This window comes from Brugia malayi (assembly GCF_000002995.4).
Source record: "Brugia malayi strain FR3 genome assembly, contig: Bm_v4_ChrX_scaffold_001, whole genome shotgun sequence".
In the NCBI taxonomy this organism is placed as follows: domain Eukaryota; kingdom Metazoa; phylum Nematoda; class Chromadorea; order Rhabditida; family Onchocercidae; genus Brugia; species Brugia malayi.
The window spans coordinates 24,630,220-24,646,619 of record NW_025062479.1 but is presented as its reverse complement, the minus strand read 5'-3'; the positions used below and the strand labels follow the sequence as shown (position 1 = coordinate 24,646,619).

Here is a 16,400-nt window from a genome sequence, read left to right as displayed (position 1 = left end):
AAAAATCAATTATTCAAATTTAATTTATTAAAGAATTAATTTTTGAACATTTTTTTTTAACTTTGCAAATTTTATATCAAATTGTTTATGATACTACGAAAAATGTTGTTTGTTCAGATTCTTAAATTAAAATTTAGTACTTTTTTCCTTCAAAAAAAAAAAAAAAAAAATAATAAATTTCATTTTGTTTATTATTCATACATGTTTATTATTCATACAATTAATGATTAGCGAATTTATAATCGATTCAAAATGCGCAATTATATAAAAAAAAATTTTTAATGTTTAAAATCAAACATTAAATTTTAAATAAATTTTAATTAAAAAAGATCACTGATTTTATCTTATAAAATCTAACTGAGTAGAAAAAAAAAATAGCTTAAACTTCTTGATCGATTAATTGAAAATGAAAAATCTTTAACAATCATTCAAAAATTCTATATTTCTATTAATTTAAAAAATTATTGAAAAAATTATTGAATGATATTATTATTCATTTTTAAAAAAAAAAACAATTTTTTTTTTTTTTAAAAAACACAAAAACACAAAAAAATTGGAATGAAAAAATTTTGGCATAAAAATAAAGCAAAAAAGTTTTTTTAAAAAATTTAAATTTTAAATTTGAAATAACTTTTGTTTTGTCCAAAAATTTATTTCTTCTTTTTCTTCAAGAAATCATTTAAATTTTATCAATTCATTTCAAACATTTCATTATTTGCTTTCAACAATAACAACAACAACTGCTAATCATAACAATAAAATTTTGAAAATGATTACAATTAATCAAAGTAAATTTTGGATATTTATTTTTTTTTTTTTTAATTTTCAATATTTCACTTTACACAATGGTATCATTTTGAAAAAATTTAAAAAATAAATTTGATACTGTAATGAAAAATTTCATAGATTTTTATGGACATATCATTTAGATAATTTTCAATTTAATTTATACACATTGCTTTCGAATGATATCACTCACTCAGTTTAATGACAAAATTAAAAAAAAAAAAAAAAAAAAAACAGTCATAATGGTTGGTAATAAAAACAATTATTATTTCCAACATTTCTAACAAAATTTTTTTAAAAAAAAAAAAAGAATTTATAAATGATTAGCAATTAAATTTTAAATACAACAAAATATTTGCTAATTTTTTTTTTTTTTTTTTTTTACTAAATTTTGAAAGCAAATAATATAAGTGATAGAAAAACCTTTAACATAATCAAAAATTTTTGAAATTATTAATAAAATTACAAAAAAAAAAACAGGATGAAATTTAACGGAATTGGATTGAAATGAAATATAAATAGGAATAGAATTAAATTAGGATAAAATGAATGGAACTGAGTTGAAATTTGAATAAATGAAATAAATGAGATTGAAAATTAAAAAAATGAACTGAACAAAAGTTGGGTTAAAATTAAAAAAAAAATGAAATGCACAAAAATTCGATTAAAATTAAAAAGTGAACTGAATAGAATTATGTTGAAATTAAAAATAAGCTAAGATTTGAAGCTTAAAAAACATTTTAAAAAGGTAAGGAAAAACTTTTGTTGATAATATTTAGAATGCACTAGAAATAATATATCACTTTATATGGAAAAAAGCAAGGAAATTAAAAAAAAAAAAATGAATTTTAGAATTTAATTAAGTACATAAGTAATAAGTAAGAATATGAGAGATAGAGAAATGAGGACAGGTGTTATACTAACAAAAAAAAAAAAAAAGAAAAAGAAAAATGAAGTAATTACCGGGAATAATAATATACTCAAGGAGATATAATCATTGATTCTACAATGTCAAACTAGAAATGTAAGCAATATAAAATTATAATTATTATAATTTATATATTATCAGATTTCTCTTCAATTCTGATTGCAATAACAAATAATAATAATAGCAATAGTAATAACAATAATAATAAACAATAATAACAATAACAGCAGCGATAATAATAATAGTGATATAACAATAATAAGACCAATAATAATAATAATAGTAGTAACAGCAATAATAATAGCAATAACAACAATAATAATAGTGATATAACAATAATAAGACCAATAATAATAATAATAGTAGTAACAGCAATAATAATAGCAATAACAACAATAATGATAGCAATAATGATAATAATAACAATAATAGCAAGAATAATAATAACAAGAGGATATTAATAATAGTATCAATAATAATAACAACAGTAATGATAGCATTAATACTAACAACAACAATAGCAATAATAATATTACCAATAATAATAACAATAGCAATAATAATAGTACCAATAATGATAACAATAATAGTAACAACAACAGCAATGATAATAGCAATAGTAATAATAATGACAACAATAGTGATAGCATTAATAATAACAACAATAGTAATAATAATAATAATAGTGCCAACAATAATAATAATAGCAACGATAATAATAACAACAATAATAGCAATAATAACAATAACAATAATAATGGTAATAACTACAACAGCAACAGTAATATGCATAATAAAAAAACTTAATTCGATTACATTACATCAAAACACTGTAAAAAATGAAAAAAAAAAAAAAAAAAATTATGTTAGCAAAATTGTTTGAAAGATTTAATGTGAAAAAAAAAAAAAACAATTAACAAAACTATTAATATAGTATTATTTCATTTTATTTTACAATTACAACAACAAAAAAAAAAAGAATTAAAATATTTTAAAAAATAAATTCAACAAGAAAACAACAACAGCAAAAAACAAGAAAAACAAAAATTTGAAATGTATGTAAGGAGACAAAAAATAAAATAAAATAAATACTTTCAAAGTAGTGAAATATATAAGAAATCTATTTAAGCTGAAAATATAATTATTTAGTTCTTTGATCTCTTATTATTTGTTATATCATTCGTTGTAAATTAATTTCTTAAAAATAATGCTATTCAAATAATTAAATTTCAAATAGAAAATCAATATTAGTTGATTAAGTTAACATTATCTATTACTTATATAATACTTTACTTATAATTATTGATTAAGTATTAAGTTAAAGTAAGTAAATGAATAAGCATAAAGAGTATATTTTATTATGATTACATAAATAAATCATTCTTTTGCTTATCAATCATTTATAATAAAAAATATTTTTTTTTTTTTTGGTATGTGCTATTATATCAATCAAATTATTTCATTAACAATTTCTTATGCATTCATAAATACATCACAAATAAATATTTTTTTTTTCTTTTTTCCCTTCTCTCTCCCTCTCTCTCTCTCTCTTTTAATCTTTATAATTTTTAAAATATTTTTGCAAACATTTAACTTTAAATTTAATGAGGTAAAATTTTGTGAAAATTTAAAAGAGAATTTGAGCGTATATTATTGAAATGCTAAATTAAAAATTACGCATTAATGAAAAAAAAACAAAAAAAAATAAAAAAGTTTGTTATTGGATTACTTTTTTAAATTTATATCATTGATAAATTTAAATAGTCTTTTTTTTTTTTTTTTTTTTTTAATAAGTAATACTTAGATTATTAGCAAAATTATAAATGCAGGAAAAAAAAAGTAAAGTAAAGTACATTTGATGACATTTTAGATGAATGTAAATAAATGTTAAAATAATCATTAATTATTTTAATTTATTGTTTAAAAGCAAATTTGTATTAAAATTATTTGAACAGTTAATTTTGAATTATTTGCATTATTAAAAAAAAAAATTTTTTTTTTTAAAAAATTAATTAATAAAATTATAATTATGAAAATAATTAATAATAATAATTTTTTAATTAATAATAAAATTATAATTATGAAAATTTTTCTTTTTTTTTTTCAAATGTATTTCTTAAACAATTGCGTGCACACAAATAAATGAACGAAGTTTTCTTTTTTTTTTTTTTTTGAGAAAAAAAGTAAACAAAAGATTTTTTAAAGGAAATATTTCAATTCTTTAATTCTTTTTTTTTTTTTTTTTGCAAATTTTAAAAATAGAATTACTTTTTTTTTGAATTGTTTTTTTCATTTTTTTGCTATAAAACTTAAAATGGAAATATATTCCAATAATAGGGCAAAAAAAAAAAGTATCTAACTTATCAATATTTATAAATATAATAAATTTTTTGATGTGTATTAAAAAAAAAATTGATAAGAATACTGCGATGATTACATTGAGACGAATATTTGAAATAATCATAAAATAATACTAATTATATAATTTAATAAAATTTCAATTCGTTTTTTTTTTTTTTTTTTTTTTTTTGTCTTACCATAAATCTGTAAAAATAAAAAATAATAAGTAAAATTGAATAATAAATAAAAATTGAATACTAATTATATAATTTAATAAAATTTCAATTCGCTTTTTTTTTGTCTTAGCATAAATCTGTAAAAATAATAAAATTGAATAATGAATAAAAATTGAATACTAATTATATAATTTAGTAAAATTTTAATTCGTTTTCTTTTTCCTTTTTTTTTTAGCACAAATCTGTAAAAATAATAAATGAAAATTCAATACTAATTATATAATTTTATAAAATTTCAATTCGTTTTCTTTTTCTTTTTTGTCTTAGCATAAGTCTGTAAAAATAATAAATAAAAATTCAATACTATTTATATAATTTTATAAAATTTCAATTCGTTTTCTTTTTTTTTTTTTGTCTTACCATAAATCTGTAAAAATAAAAAATAATAAGTAAAATTGAATAATAAATAAAAATTGAATACTAATTATATAATTTAAGAAAATTTCAATTCGTTTTTTTTTCCTTTTTTTTAAGCATAAATCTGTAAAAATAATAAATAAAAATTGATATTGTTAAAAACAGAAAATATTTGTATTTTATTAAAATTCTAATACGTACTCTTTTTACTGTTCAAATTTAGTAAATAATTTCATATTCAATGTTCATTTAATATTTTTTCAATAATTTAATATTTTTCAATATAATATTTTTTTTTTTTCAATATTTTAATATTTTTCAATAATTATTTTAATTTCTATTCAACAAACATATAATAATATTATTTCATTTATTGATTTCTTACTTTTACAATAATATTTATTAATATTTTTTAATTTTTATTTATTAATCATTCTTATTTTCAATTTTTATTATGTGAATGTATTAATCATTTGTACTTTTTGCTTGTTTAAATTAATCATAAGGAATTTTCTCTTATCATTTATCATTCTCTTATCACTTATCATTTATTGATTGCAAGGTTGTTATTTACAAGATCAAATTATTACTTTCACATAATAATTATTTAGCAATATTAGCGAAAAAAAAAAAAGTAATATTAGCTAAACAAAAGTAAAAAGTAAAAAAAAAAAATAGCTTTTTTTTTTTTTTTTGCTCTTATTTTCAAAAAATTTATTAGCTAAAAAATTGGTGTTGAAAAATTTGATAAGCTAGATTATTTTATATTTGATATGAAATAGAAAATAAAGAATTTAAAATTTATTAAAATTCAAATTTATAATTTAAAAATTTGGATTTTGTTTATTTTTTTCACTTTCATATTTTGAATTGAATATAAATTGGAATTTAATAAATTTAATAAAATTGGCAAAAAATTTTGATGTAAAAACAAATTTGCCAAATAAATAATAATCAAATTTGAAATCGTAAAAAAAAAAAAAAGAAAAGAAAAAAGGAAAGAAAAGAACTTATTTTGATGAGTTTTGAAAAGTGACAACGAATAAGAAAGAAAGAAAGAAAGAAGGAAGGAAAAAAAAAAATAATTTCATTTCAAATTTAATTTTCAAATGAATTCTTCAAGCTAATATAGCTAACATTTTTGCTAAGCTTTTAGCTAGAATGGAAAATTATTTAATTTGAAATGAACATTTTGCAAATTATATTGAAAAAAGAATGAATCAAAAAAATTTGAAAAAGTTATCAAAATTTCATTCTTTCACAAATTTCTATTCCTTCTTTTCTTTCATTAAACTTAAATTAATTTTTGAATTTTTTTTTTTTTGAAAAAGGAAAAAAAAAAGTTAAATGATTAATTCTAAATTTTAATGCATTTAAAATTTATTCAAGCAAAAAAACTAAATGAATGAGAAAGAAGAATGAAAGGTTGAGCAAGAGAGAGAGAGAGAGAGAGAAAGAGAAAAAAAAAAGTTTTCGTTTGATCATTTTAAAATTAATTTAAAAATTTTTTTTTTTTCAAATTATTTAGTTTGATGAAATATTAATGGTAATTATTTAATTTTTTTTTTTTTTTTTTTTAAAGTATTATCAAACTTTAGCAATAAAATTTATTTCTTCATATGAATCATTTATTTAAAAATGAAACGAAAAGAAAGGATGTTGACGATTTCATTTCATTTCGTTTTTTTTTTTTTTTTTTTTTTTTTTAGCAGTGAAAAAGTTATTTTATTCTCATTTTAAAATACCTGCTGGAAAGTGTAAAATTTTTTTTTTTAGCATTCAATTTTAAGCGCTATGAAAATGTTAGTGAAAAGCAAAATAAAAAAAGAAAGAAAGAGAAATTTAATTTTCCGAAAATCTTAGAAGAGCTTTAAATTTAAATGATGCATTTTTTTATTTGCTTCATTACATTACATTTTTAAGTTAATATATTATTTATTTGATTATATGAATCTTGAAATTGAAATTTGTTTTTGTCCATTTTGGAGAAAAAAAAAAAATTTTTTTCTAGTATTGTTGATAAAATTTAAAAGAAAAAAAAAAGTAAAAATTAAAAAAGTTAATTTTTGAAATACATTTCAAAATAAAAAGATAATTTGATTCAAAAACTTTTTTCTTAGTTCAAAGTCAATTTTTGAAATACATTTCAAAATAAAAAGACAATTTGATTCGAAAACTTTTTTTAAAGTAAAAAAAAAAAAGTAAAAATTAAAAAAGTTAATTTTTGAAATACATTTCAAAATAAAAAGACAATTTGATTCAAAACCTTTTTTTAGTTCATTCTTTGTTAGCTTTTTCTTATTCCAACTTTTCCAAACTTAATTGAAATAGCAATGACGAAAATTTCAATTATTCAATTTTAATTTGAAAAAAAAAAAAAAAAAGAAAGAGGAAACGTTTAAATGCAACAGTTTTTTCTTTTTTTTTTTTTTTAATTTTCATTTCCTTAATTCATTTTGCAACATTCATTTGTTGTTTGAATGCTTCATTAATTAGCTTATTTGACAAGCAAAATTTACTCAACAATTTAACAAGCAATATTGTTTTTTTTTTTTTTTCGAATAATAAATGACAAAATTTATATTTCGAAATATAAATGAAATAATTTCAGAAATTAATTTATGTGACTTATAATTTGGAAATATTAAAATCCTAACAATTTTAAATCAAAATGTAATTTAGAAAAAAAAAAAGAATTTCTTTATTTTTTCTCATTTCATAAATTAATTTTTTCTTTTCTTTTTTCTTTTTATCACCCAATTCAATTATTTATTTTTTAATCTGATTATTTTTCTTATTGTTACATTTTTTTATCTAAAAAAACAAAATTAAATATTTTGATTTTTATTTTTATTTTAATCTTGAATTTATTACAATCACTGAAATATTTAATTTGTTGTGTAAATATTCAATTTATTATCATCACTTAAATATTCAATCTGATATCATTATTATTATCACTTAAATATTCAATCTGATATCATTAATATTATCACTTAAATATTCAATCTGTTATCATTAATATTATCACTCAAATATTCAATTTGTTATCATTATCTGTTAATCAGTAGTTTGTAAAGAAATCGAACATTGTAATTAAATATTATGCAAATTTTAAATATGTAAAAGTAATTGCATAAGTAACACAAGAAGACATCAATAAAATTAAAATTATTTTAACAATTTTCAACAATTATTTTTGCTTATCAAATTTTTTAATAATTTTAATACTTATTTAAAAATAAAAAAAAAAAAAAAAAAACAAACAAAAAAATTTACATTTATTTCATTCAGTCACATCCTAACAATTTTAAATCAAAATTTAATTAAGAAAAAAAAAAAAGGAAAACTTTAATAATTGTCGTGAAAGACGAAATATTTAAATTATTATATCCAAAACTAACAAATTCCTCTTATCTGATTCCTTTTCCTCACACAACAAAAACCCTTTGTTAGCAACCCTTTGTTAGCAAAACCCTTTATTAGCAGTCTTTGTTTCACATCAGTTAAATATCCTCTGCCGGATATCAGGTCAGCTCAGTTCTGCATATAAACCATCGTCCTCCATACGGTGGTTCATTCTGCATTTTGGGGTGGTTTTGATATCATTTTAATGTTTTATAATTATATCTTTCGTTACGCGTTTGTTAATCGGTGTAGCATCCGTACGATATGTATAAAGCGCTATTATTTGCTTCATGTTAAATAAAGGTTTTAATTACCCAAGTTTGAGGTTTCACGACAATAATTAAATTGTGTAACACATCATTACAACATTTTTATATAACAAAAATAAAACGAAATATTAATTAAAATAAACATGTAAACAAATAAATAAAAAAATCAATACATTTTGTGCTTTTGCAAATCAAAATTTCTGACATATTTTAATAATTTGAATTAAAGTTTTTCAAAAAATTTTTACCATAGACAATATATTAAATAGAAGTAAGTTTTGTTTACTTCTTTGAAAGTTTGATTTGAATTTTTTAAAAAATTTTTGAAATATCTAAAAAAATGGGATATTTGAATCAGTTAAACAATAATAATAATAGTTAAATAATTAATAATGCCGTAAACAACAGTTGAAAAATAAATGAATTGAAAAAGAGAAATAGAAGGAAATTTTAAATTGAATCGATTTGAAAACCATTCGTTATCAAATTGTCATCTGGTCCTGAAAACAAATTGATAGCTATAACCAATTGATATCAAACATCTATCATAAATTAAAATTATTCCTATTTCAAACTTTTTTTTTTGATATGTAAATATATATATATATATATATATATATTTATATATATATAATTTCTATTTCTATTTTGATATATAATTCCTATTTCAAACTTTTTTTTGATATATAAATATATATATATGTATATATATATATAATTTCTATTTCAATTTTGATATATAATTCCTATTTCAAACTTTTTTTTGATATATAAATATATATATATAATTTCTATTTGATATATAATTCCCATTTCAAACTTTTTTTTGATATATAAATATATATATATATATATAATTTCTATTTCAATTTTGATATATAATTCCTATTCCAAACTTTTTTTTTGAAATATAAATATATTATATAATTTCTATTTCTATTTTGATATATAATTCCTATTTCAAACTTTTTTTTGATATATATATATATATATATATATATATATATTATATATATATAATTCTATTTCTATTTGATATATAATTCCTATTTCAAACTTTTTTTGATATATAAATATAATATAATTTCTATTTCTATTTTGATATCTAATTCCTATTTCAAACTTTTTTTTTGATATATATATATATAATTTCTATTTTGATATATAATTCCTATTTCAACTTTTTTTTGATATATAAATATAATATTATTTCTATTTCTATTTTGATAAATAATTCCTATTTCAACTTTTGTTTTTGATATATAAATTTTATCAGTAACTAATATTTTGAATAACAAGAATGAATGCTTAGAAAATAGTAGCTTTTTTTTTTTTTTTTTTTATTCAATTCAAATATTTCTCAAAAATTTTAGTTCAGATTGTTGCAAAAAACTATTTGAATAAATTTATTTATTCATTCAAACAACTTTAATTTTAATTTATTTTGAACAAGTGCAAAACGAAATCAAAATTGTTAAAATATCTTTTATATTTTTATGCTTCATTTATTTGAGAAATAAATTATTTATAACACTTTTTTTTTGAAAAAAAATTTTTTTTTTTACTTTTTCAAATAACTATTTTTAAAAAAAAAAGTAAAATAGAAATTAAATGATAAAAAAAAATGAATAATTTCATTTGCAAATATTATCTTCAATTGGAATATAAATAAAAGTAATCATAGTTTAGTATCTTTATCAATGGTCATCATAACTTTGTTTTATTTATTTATTAATTTAAAAATAAATCATAGGATAAGTGACAGTTGACAGGTTAATTGTTTTACCCTACAATCATTTAATTAATATTGATAAACAGTAAATTTAAAAAATTTTTTTTAAAAAAACAGTAAATTTAATAAAAAAATATCTTTTCAAATAAAAAATAATTTTTTTTTTTTTTTGTTGCTTTTGAATAATTAATTTCCATTCATTAAATAATGTAAAAATGATGCAAACAATATGCAAGAATGCAAGAAAAAGCGTGCAAAAATTGCAAAATAACTTTTTAATTCAATTCATGCAAATTAATTAATATCAAAATAAAGAATCAAAAAAAAAAAACCATGCAAAATACTAAGTAAGGCATTAAAATCATGCAAAAATAAGCAAAAAATTTTTTATAAATAAATTTAAAAAAAAAAAAAAAAAGCGCATGCAAAATAGTTAAAAAACAGAAAATAAAAAAAAAAATAACAAAGCAAAAGTATGAAGAAAAAAATATATTTATAAATTTTTTAAAAAATTGCAAATGCAAATTACTTATGATTCTATCATTTTATGAAAAGGCAAAAATTTTTCCTGATAAAAAATGGTAAAAAATGATAAATTTGATAAAAAAAGAAAAAATTTGAAAAAGGAAAAAAAAAAGAAAAAAACATTAAAAAGTAAACATTAATTCCGTAGAGTATAGTAAATTGCAAGATTGAAACAATTATTAGAAATGATAATGATCAAGAATGATATTATCAATGATTGAGAAGTATTTGATACAGTGATAATATTGATTCTAGTTGATATATGATGTTATCAGTAAATTGATAACTTCTTGTCATTATGCCATTTAATTTGATGCATTCAAAATTGTCGAGCTGAAAATTCAAAAAATTTATTTGACATAAAGAATTTAATTTAACAATATTTGACAAACACAGACAAAAAGAAAGTCAAATGCAGGAGTTAAATTAATTATACGAATTTTTTTTTCAACTTATACATATGAAATTAAATTCTTATACTGAAATAATTTGTAGAAGTCTAAAAAATTTTGTAGGAACAAAATTTATTCATTTCCAATATTCAGCACTAAATTAAAAAATAAATATATAATATACATGTGAATGATTTTTTGTTTTCAATAAAATACTTTTGTTTTGAATTAATTAAGTTTAAATATATAAATATATAACTTTTATCTTGAATTCATTAATTAAGTTTCACTTCCCTCTCTCATAAAATGCAAAAAAAAAAAAAAATTCTCAAAATTTTATTTTAAAAATTGTTTAATTTGTTAATTTTCTAAGATAAAAATTTAAGCTATATGATCGGCGGAAGAATTTTAAAAAATTGAATAAAATTTTACATCCATAAGCTAGCACAAATCGTTGACGGTTGCAAAAAGATGTTTAAAAAACTGAACAAATTACCGCCGTTATATACATTTTTCTCATCCAAATATGAACAAATTTGTTTATTAAATAATTAATTAAAAAATTAAAATTGTTCGTACTTTATTTATGATAATATATTTTTTTTCCAAATTTTTTAATTTTGGATGGGAAAAATGTAGCGGTAATTCGTTCAGCTACTATTGAAGGTATAGAAGCGGAATTTAGGGAAGATGATAAAACGATCGGTGCTCGCATCATGAAACATTCCCAAACAAACAACATATACCCGCACGGGTTATCGACACGTACCCTACGGTATGCCAGTAATACATAGGTATTAGCAAATATTCTGTAATAACTAGAAAAAATTTTTCAAAATGAGTGAAATTTTTGCTCGTAACTTGAATTGTTTGAAATGATTATACAGCATTCGCTTATCATCCGAGATGTGATCGGTTGATCAGCAATCGATCAACTAATCCATTTCTTTGCACATTCCGTTGCTTACTTACGGCTTTAGTTTGATATAATATTCAATTGATTGCTTTTTTCTCTTTTCTACCAGTATTTTGTTACTGTATACCTTTTTATTTACATTTTAATCATTTCTTTGTGCACAATTTTTGAAAGAATTGAATTTAGGAGTGCGACATTACCGCCTCGCTATTCGTTTGCAGTTGCAGAAAAGTATTAAAGACAAACTTAAATTCTTCACATATGTACTACAATAAGGAAAGTAATCAGAAAATGAAAATTCTTTTAATAATTAGAGCAAAAATATGTAACCTTGCAACACAGTGAAGAATGAGCCATAACTGATGTGTGATAATCAAAATTCGAGCATTTTGATGGAGTAAAATACGATTTGATGTTTTAAATATTACCCAAATTTCAACAATAATTGCTGTCGCTGAAGTGATAATTGCAGCAATGAGAATAGCATTGTATACGATATTATTAGCTAATTCACTTGCTTGCTTGCATGATTCCATATTTATAATCAGTCTAAAAATTTTACAGCTTATTACTTCTAAATTTCAATAATTAGAGCTGAGATGCTTTTTTGTAGGAAGATATTATATATAAAAAGGAAGAAAATTAAACGTTTAATTCAATAGAAGGAAAAATTTGTCGAGATTAAGGCTGAAGTTTGATAATGAGCAAGAACTCACCTTTAATTAATTAACAGTTGATATATATCACACATTGTTTCCAGGTAACTGTATGACGATGAAAAGGAAATGAAAATGATGCATGAAGAGTTTTTTCTTTTTTTTTTTTTGAATTTTTCAGCAACAAACTTTTAATTAGTCTCATTAAATGGTTTAAACTTTTAATATTTCTATGCTAATTGATTATAATTTTTGCAAAGAAATTATATTTTTTTTATTATTCAATAGTTATTTCAAGAAGTAAAAAAAAAAAGTTTAATTAGTAATTGATTCTTCAAATAAATAAAGCATAAGAATGCAAAAGATATTTTAGCTTTTTTAATTTTTAGAAATTATGTTAGAAATAATTGTTAAAATGAATTAAAATTGTTTGATGGATAAATGAATTTTTGATTTATTTTGAACTGAAATGCTCATTTTTGTTGTTTGAAAGAAGCGAACTGAAATTCTCGAGAAATTCCATACCTTTATATTTGACAATTATTTCTAACATAGTTTTGAAAAATTAAATGACAATAAATGCAAATACCAAAATACATATAAAATAATGGTTAGCTTTAATGCAAGTTAATTTTCATAGTTTTAATTTGAAAAAAAAAAAAAAATGAAATTGACAATATTCATTTTTGTTCTTTAAAATATTAGCTACAATAAAATTTATTAATTCATTAAAAAAATTTTTCCAGTGCAAATATTTCCAACTACAGTAAATATGTGCCAGCAATCGAAATTATTTAATGAGAGATGACAATTTTCAACTTTTTTAAAATCCATTTACATGTAATTTTCATTTTTCTCTTTTCAAATGCATTCAACTGTTGAGATATTACTAATATTGTGCAAGTAATAATTCCAATTTTTAAGCATTTCTTCTTGTTGGTGCTGCAAAAATTGTCTGAAAAAGTGCAAATCAAATTTTCGAAATTCATTGCTAATATATTTAAGCAACGTTTGTTTGTAAACAAGCTAATATATTAATTACCTTCCTTTAATAATTCGTATACTTAACAATTCTTTCTAAGAATTAAGAGACAAAAAAGCATTAAAATACATACAAAGTAATGATTAGCTGCTTCATTGCCCTTTAATTCTATAGCTTTCCGGCAATTTTCCTGGGCAGTTTTCCTGACATGTTTTTCTGTCCATACTATAGCAATTGGTAAGGTTAATGCGTATAATGGTGTTAGCTGTAGACCTGAATTTTAATAAAATTTTTTGTACCACCTAGATAAGCATTTTTGAAGTCACATTTTTAAAACATTAACATTAATGGATAATTTTATAGTATTATTTTTTTTTTTGATAAGTTGCACAATTTATACTACAACGATAAATTTTACAAAATCGATAAGACATCATAGTTCAAAGTGCCAACAATAAAATTATAGTTAGCAGTAAGACAAGTTTATAAATTTAAAAGTTCAGTAAGTAAAAACTATTCAAATCATTTCTGAATTCCTTCGTAACATTTAAGTTTTTTTTAATATTCCTTCTATAATTTGTAAATAACTCTATGAATCAAAACTGTCTAATCTCATGTTTATTGTTTCTATTTATTTTTTAAAATTTTTCGAAATAATTTCAATGTTATGCTTATTTTGATTTTGGTTTCTATATTGGCTATATTTCACATATTTCAAGCGATTTTTTATTGTCGCCGTATTGCTTGAGACAAATTAGATTGGAATAAATTTTCATTTCACTATTATTAACTGAATTCGTTTATCTGCAATTATCTATTCATATATTTTGTTTGAATCAGAGAAAATTCGAGTTACTATTTTAATTTGAAAAAGGAAACGAACCTTCCAGATAAATAGCATTTCCGACAGAAGATTTCAAACGAAAAGCAAAAAACATAGACACTGCAACCAGGTGAAGACCTCGAAATAGAGAATGAAATGTGAACATGCGTAATAATGTACGAAGAGAATTTATATTTTCTGTGATTTGATAACGATCCGATAAGTTCACGTGAATTTTATTACGATGAAATCTCTGAAAAAATTATACGTTGGATGAAAATTAAAAGTAAAATGCAATGAAGAAAAAAAGAAAACTTTTGTTTATGAGTTTTTTTTTTTTTTTTTAAATTTTAACTTTATAAATGTTAAATTCTTCTATCATTAATGCTGGAATCCTTCCATTTCGTTCTTCTAAGATAGAATATGCAATCGAAACGGTAAGGAAATGAGTCACATCAACAATTTGTTCCGATAATACGATGGAAAAATCCGCAAAGTACTTCTGATCTGCTATGACTAAATCAGAAGTACTTGGCAGAACATTCAGGAAGTAGATCAACCGGAACATGCAAAAAACGCTTACGTAACTTAGAGTTAATTTCTTCCAGAACATTTAGAATGAATCAATCCATTTGGTATTTAATCTGTATTTGTAAATGAAAAAGTGAAATAAATCAGAATTGCCTTATTAACGTGAAGTAAAATCGGAATAACTAAAACAGAAATGAAATCGATTAGAGCATGAAGACCGAGGACCATAGAAATTCTTGTAACTCTCTCAGGCCATGCTTTAGGACAATGGTGTACCCTTTTTGAATAGGGTAATGTAAAATCACCAAACATAAACGCAAAGGTACCAATTCCAATAACTATCTGAAAAGTTATATTTACAAAATATTCACGAATATCATTAGAACTACAAACGTCATTTCCAGGTTTTATGCAACTTTAACTGTATTATTCATCAATATTATTAGAAAGAATTTATATATTTTATTAACATATACGGAATTAAAATCTAAATTGTGCAGTATTTTCAATTTATTAATTTAAAAACGAGTTTGAAATTACTAAACTTATTTAAGTGTTAAAGACAAATTAAAATTGTTCGTGCCTGTATTAGAATAAGGATGACAGCCACTTTTTTTCCAAATTTTTCATATTTGGATGAGAAAAATGTAGCAATAATTCTTTCAGCTACTATTGAAAGTATAGAAGCGGAATTTAGGGAAGATGATAAAACGATCGGTGTTCGCATCATGAAACATTCCCAAACAAACAACATATACCCGCACGGGTTATCGACACGTACCCTACGGTATGCCAGTAATACATAGGTATGGGCAAATATTCTGTAATAACTAGAAAAGATTTTTCAAAATGAGTGAAATTTTTGCTCGTAACTTGAATTGTTTGAAATGATTGTACAGCATTCGTTTATCATCCGAGATGTGATCGGTTGAACAGCAATCGATCAACTAATCCATTTCTTTGCACATTTCGTTGCTTACTTACAGCTTTAGTTTGATATAATATTCAATTGATTGCTTTTTTCTCTTTTCCACCAGTATTTTGTTACTGTATACCTTTTTATTTACATTTTAATCATTTCTTTGTGCACAATTTTTGAAAGAATTGAATTTAGGAGTGCGACACCGCCTCGCTATTCGTTTGAGGTTGTAGAAAAGTATTAAAGACAAACTTAAATTCTTCACATATGTACTACAATAAGGAAAGTAATCAGAAAATGAAAATTCTTTTAATAATTAGAGCAAAAATATGTAACCTTGCAGCACAGTGAAGAATGAGCCATAACTGATGTGTGATAATCAAAATTCGAGCATTTTGATGGAGTAAAATACGATTTGATGTTTTAAATATTACCCAAATTTCAACAATAATTGCTGTCGCTGAAGTGATAATTGCAGCAATGAGAATAGCATTGTATACGATATTATTAGCTAATTCACTTGCTTGCTTGCATGATTCCATATTTATAATCAGCCTAAAATTTTTGCAGCTTACTACCTCTAAATTTCAATAATTAGAG

The 16,400-nt window shown here is 20.5% G+C and overlaps 2 protein-coding genes across 2 annotated transcripts; both read right to left on the bottom strand.

The window, feature by feature from the left end:
• Positions 1–10,886: 10,886 nt before the first annotated feature.
• Bm18094 (Uncharacterized protein) lies at positions 10,887–12,425 on the bottom strand (the record flags this gene model as incomplete). Its single annotated transcript, XM_043076014.1, has 2 exons — positions 10,887–10,914; positions 12,220–12,425. The coding sequence occupies 2 exons, from the start codon at positions 12,423–12,425 to the stop codon at positions 10,887–10,889; spliced, it is 234 nt and encodes a 77-aa protein (XP_042931948.1).
• Positions 12,426–13,464: 1,039 nt separating this feature from the next.
• On the bottom strand, positions 13,465–15,193 carry Bm18093 (Uncharacterized protein; the record flags this gene model as incomplete). The annotated part of the gene is made up of 4 exons (XM_043076013.1): positions 13,465–13,500; positions 13,661–13,800; positions 14,411–14,603; positions 15,035–15,193. The coding sequence occupies 4 exons, from the start codon at positions 15,191–15,193 to the stop codon at positions 13,465–13,467; spliced, it is 528 nt and encodes a 175-aa protein (XP_042931947.1).
• Positions 15,194–16,400: the final 1,207 nt, after the last annotated feature.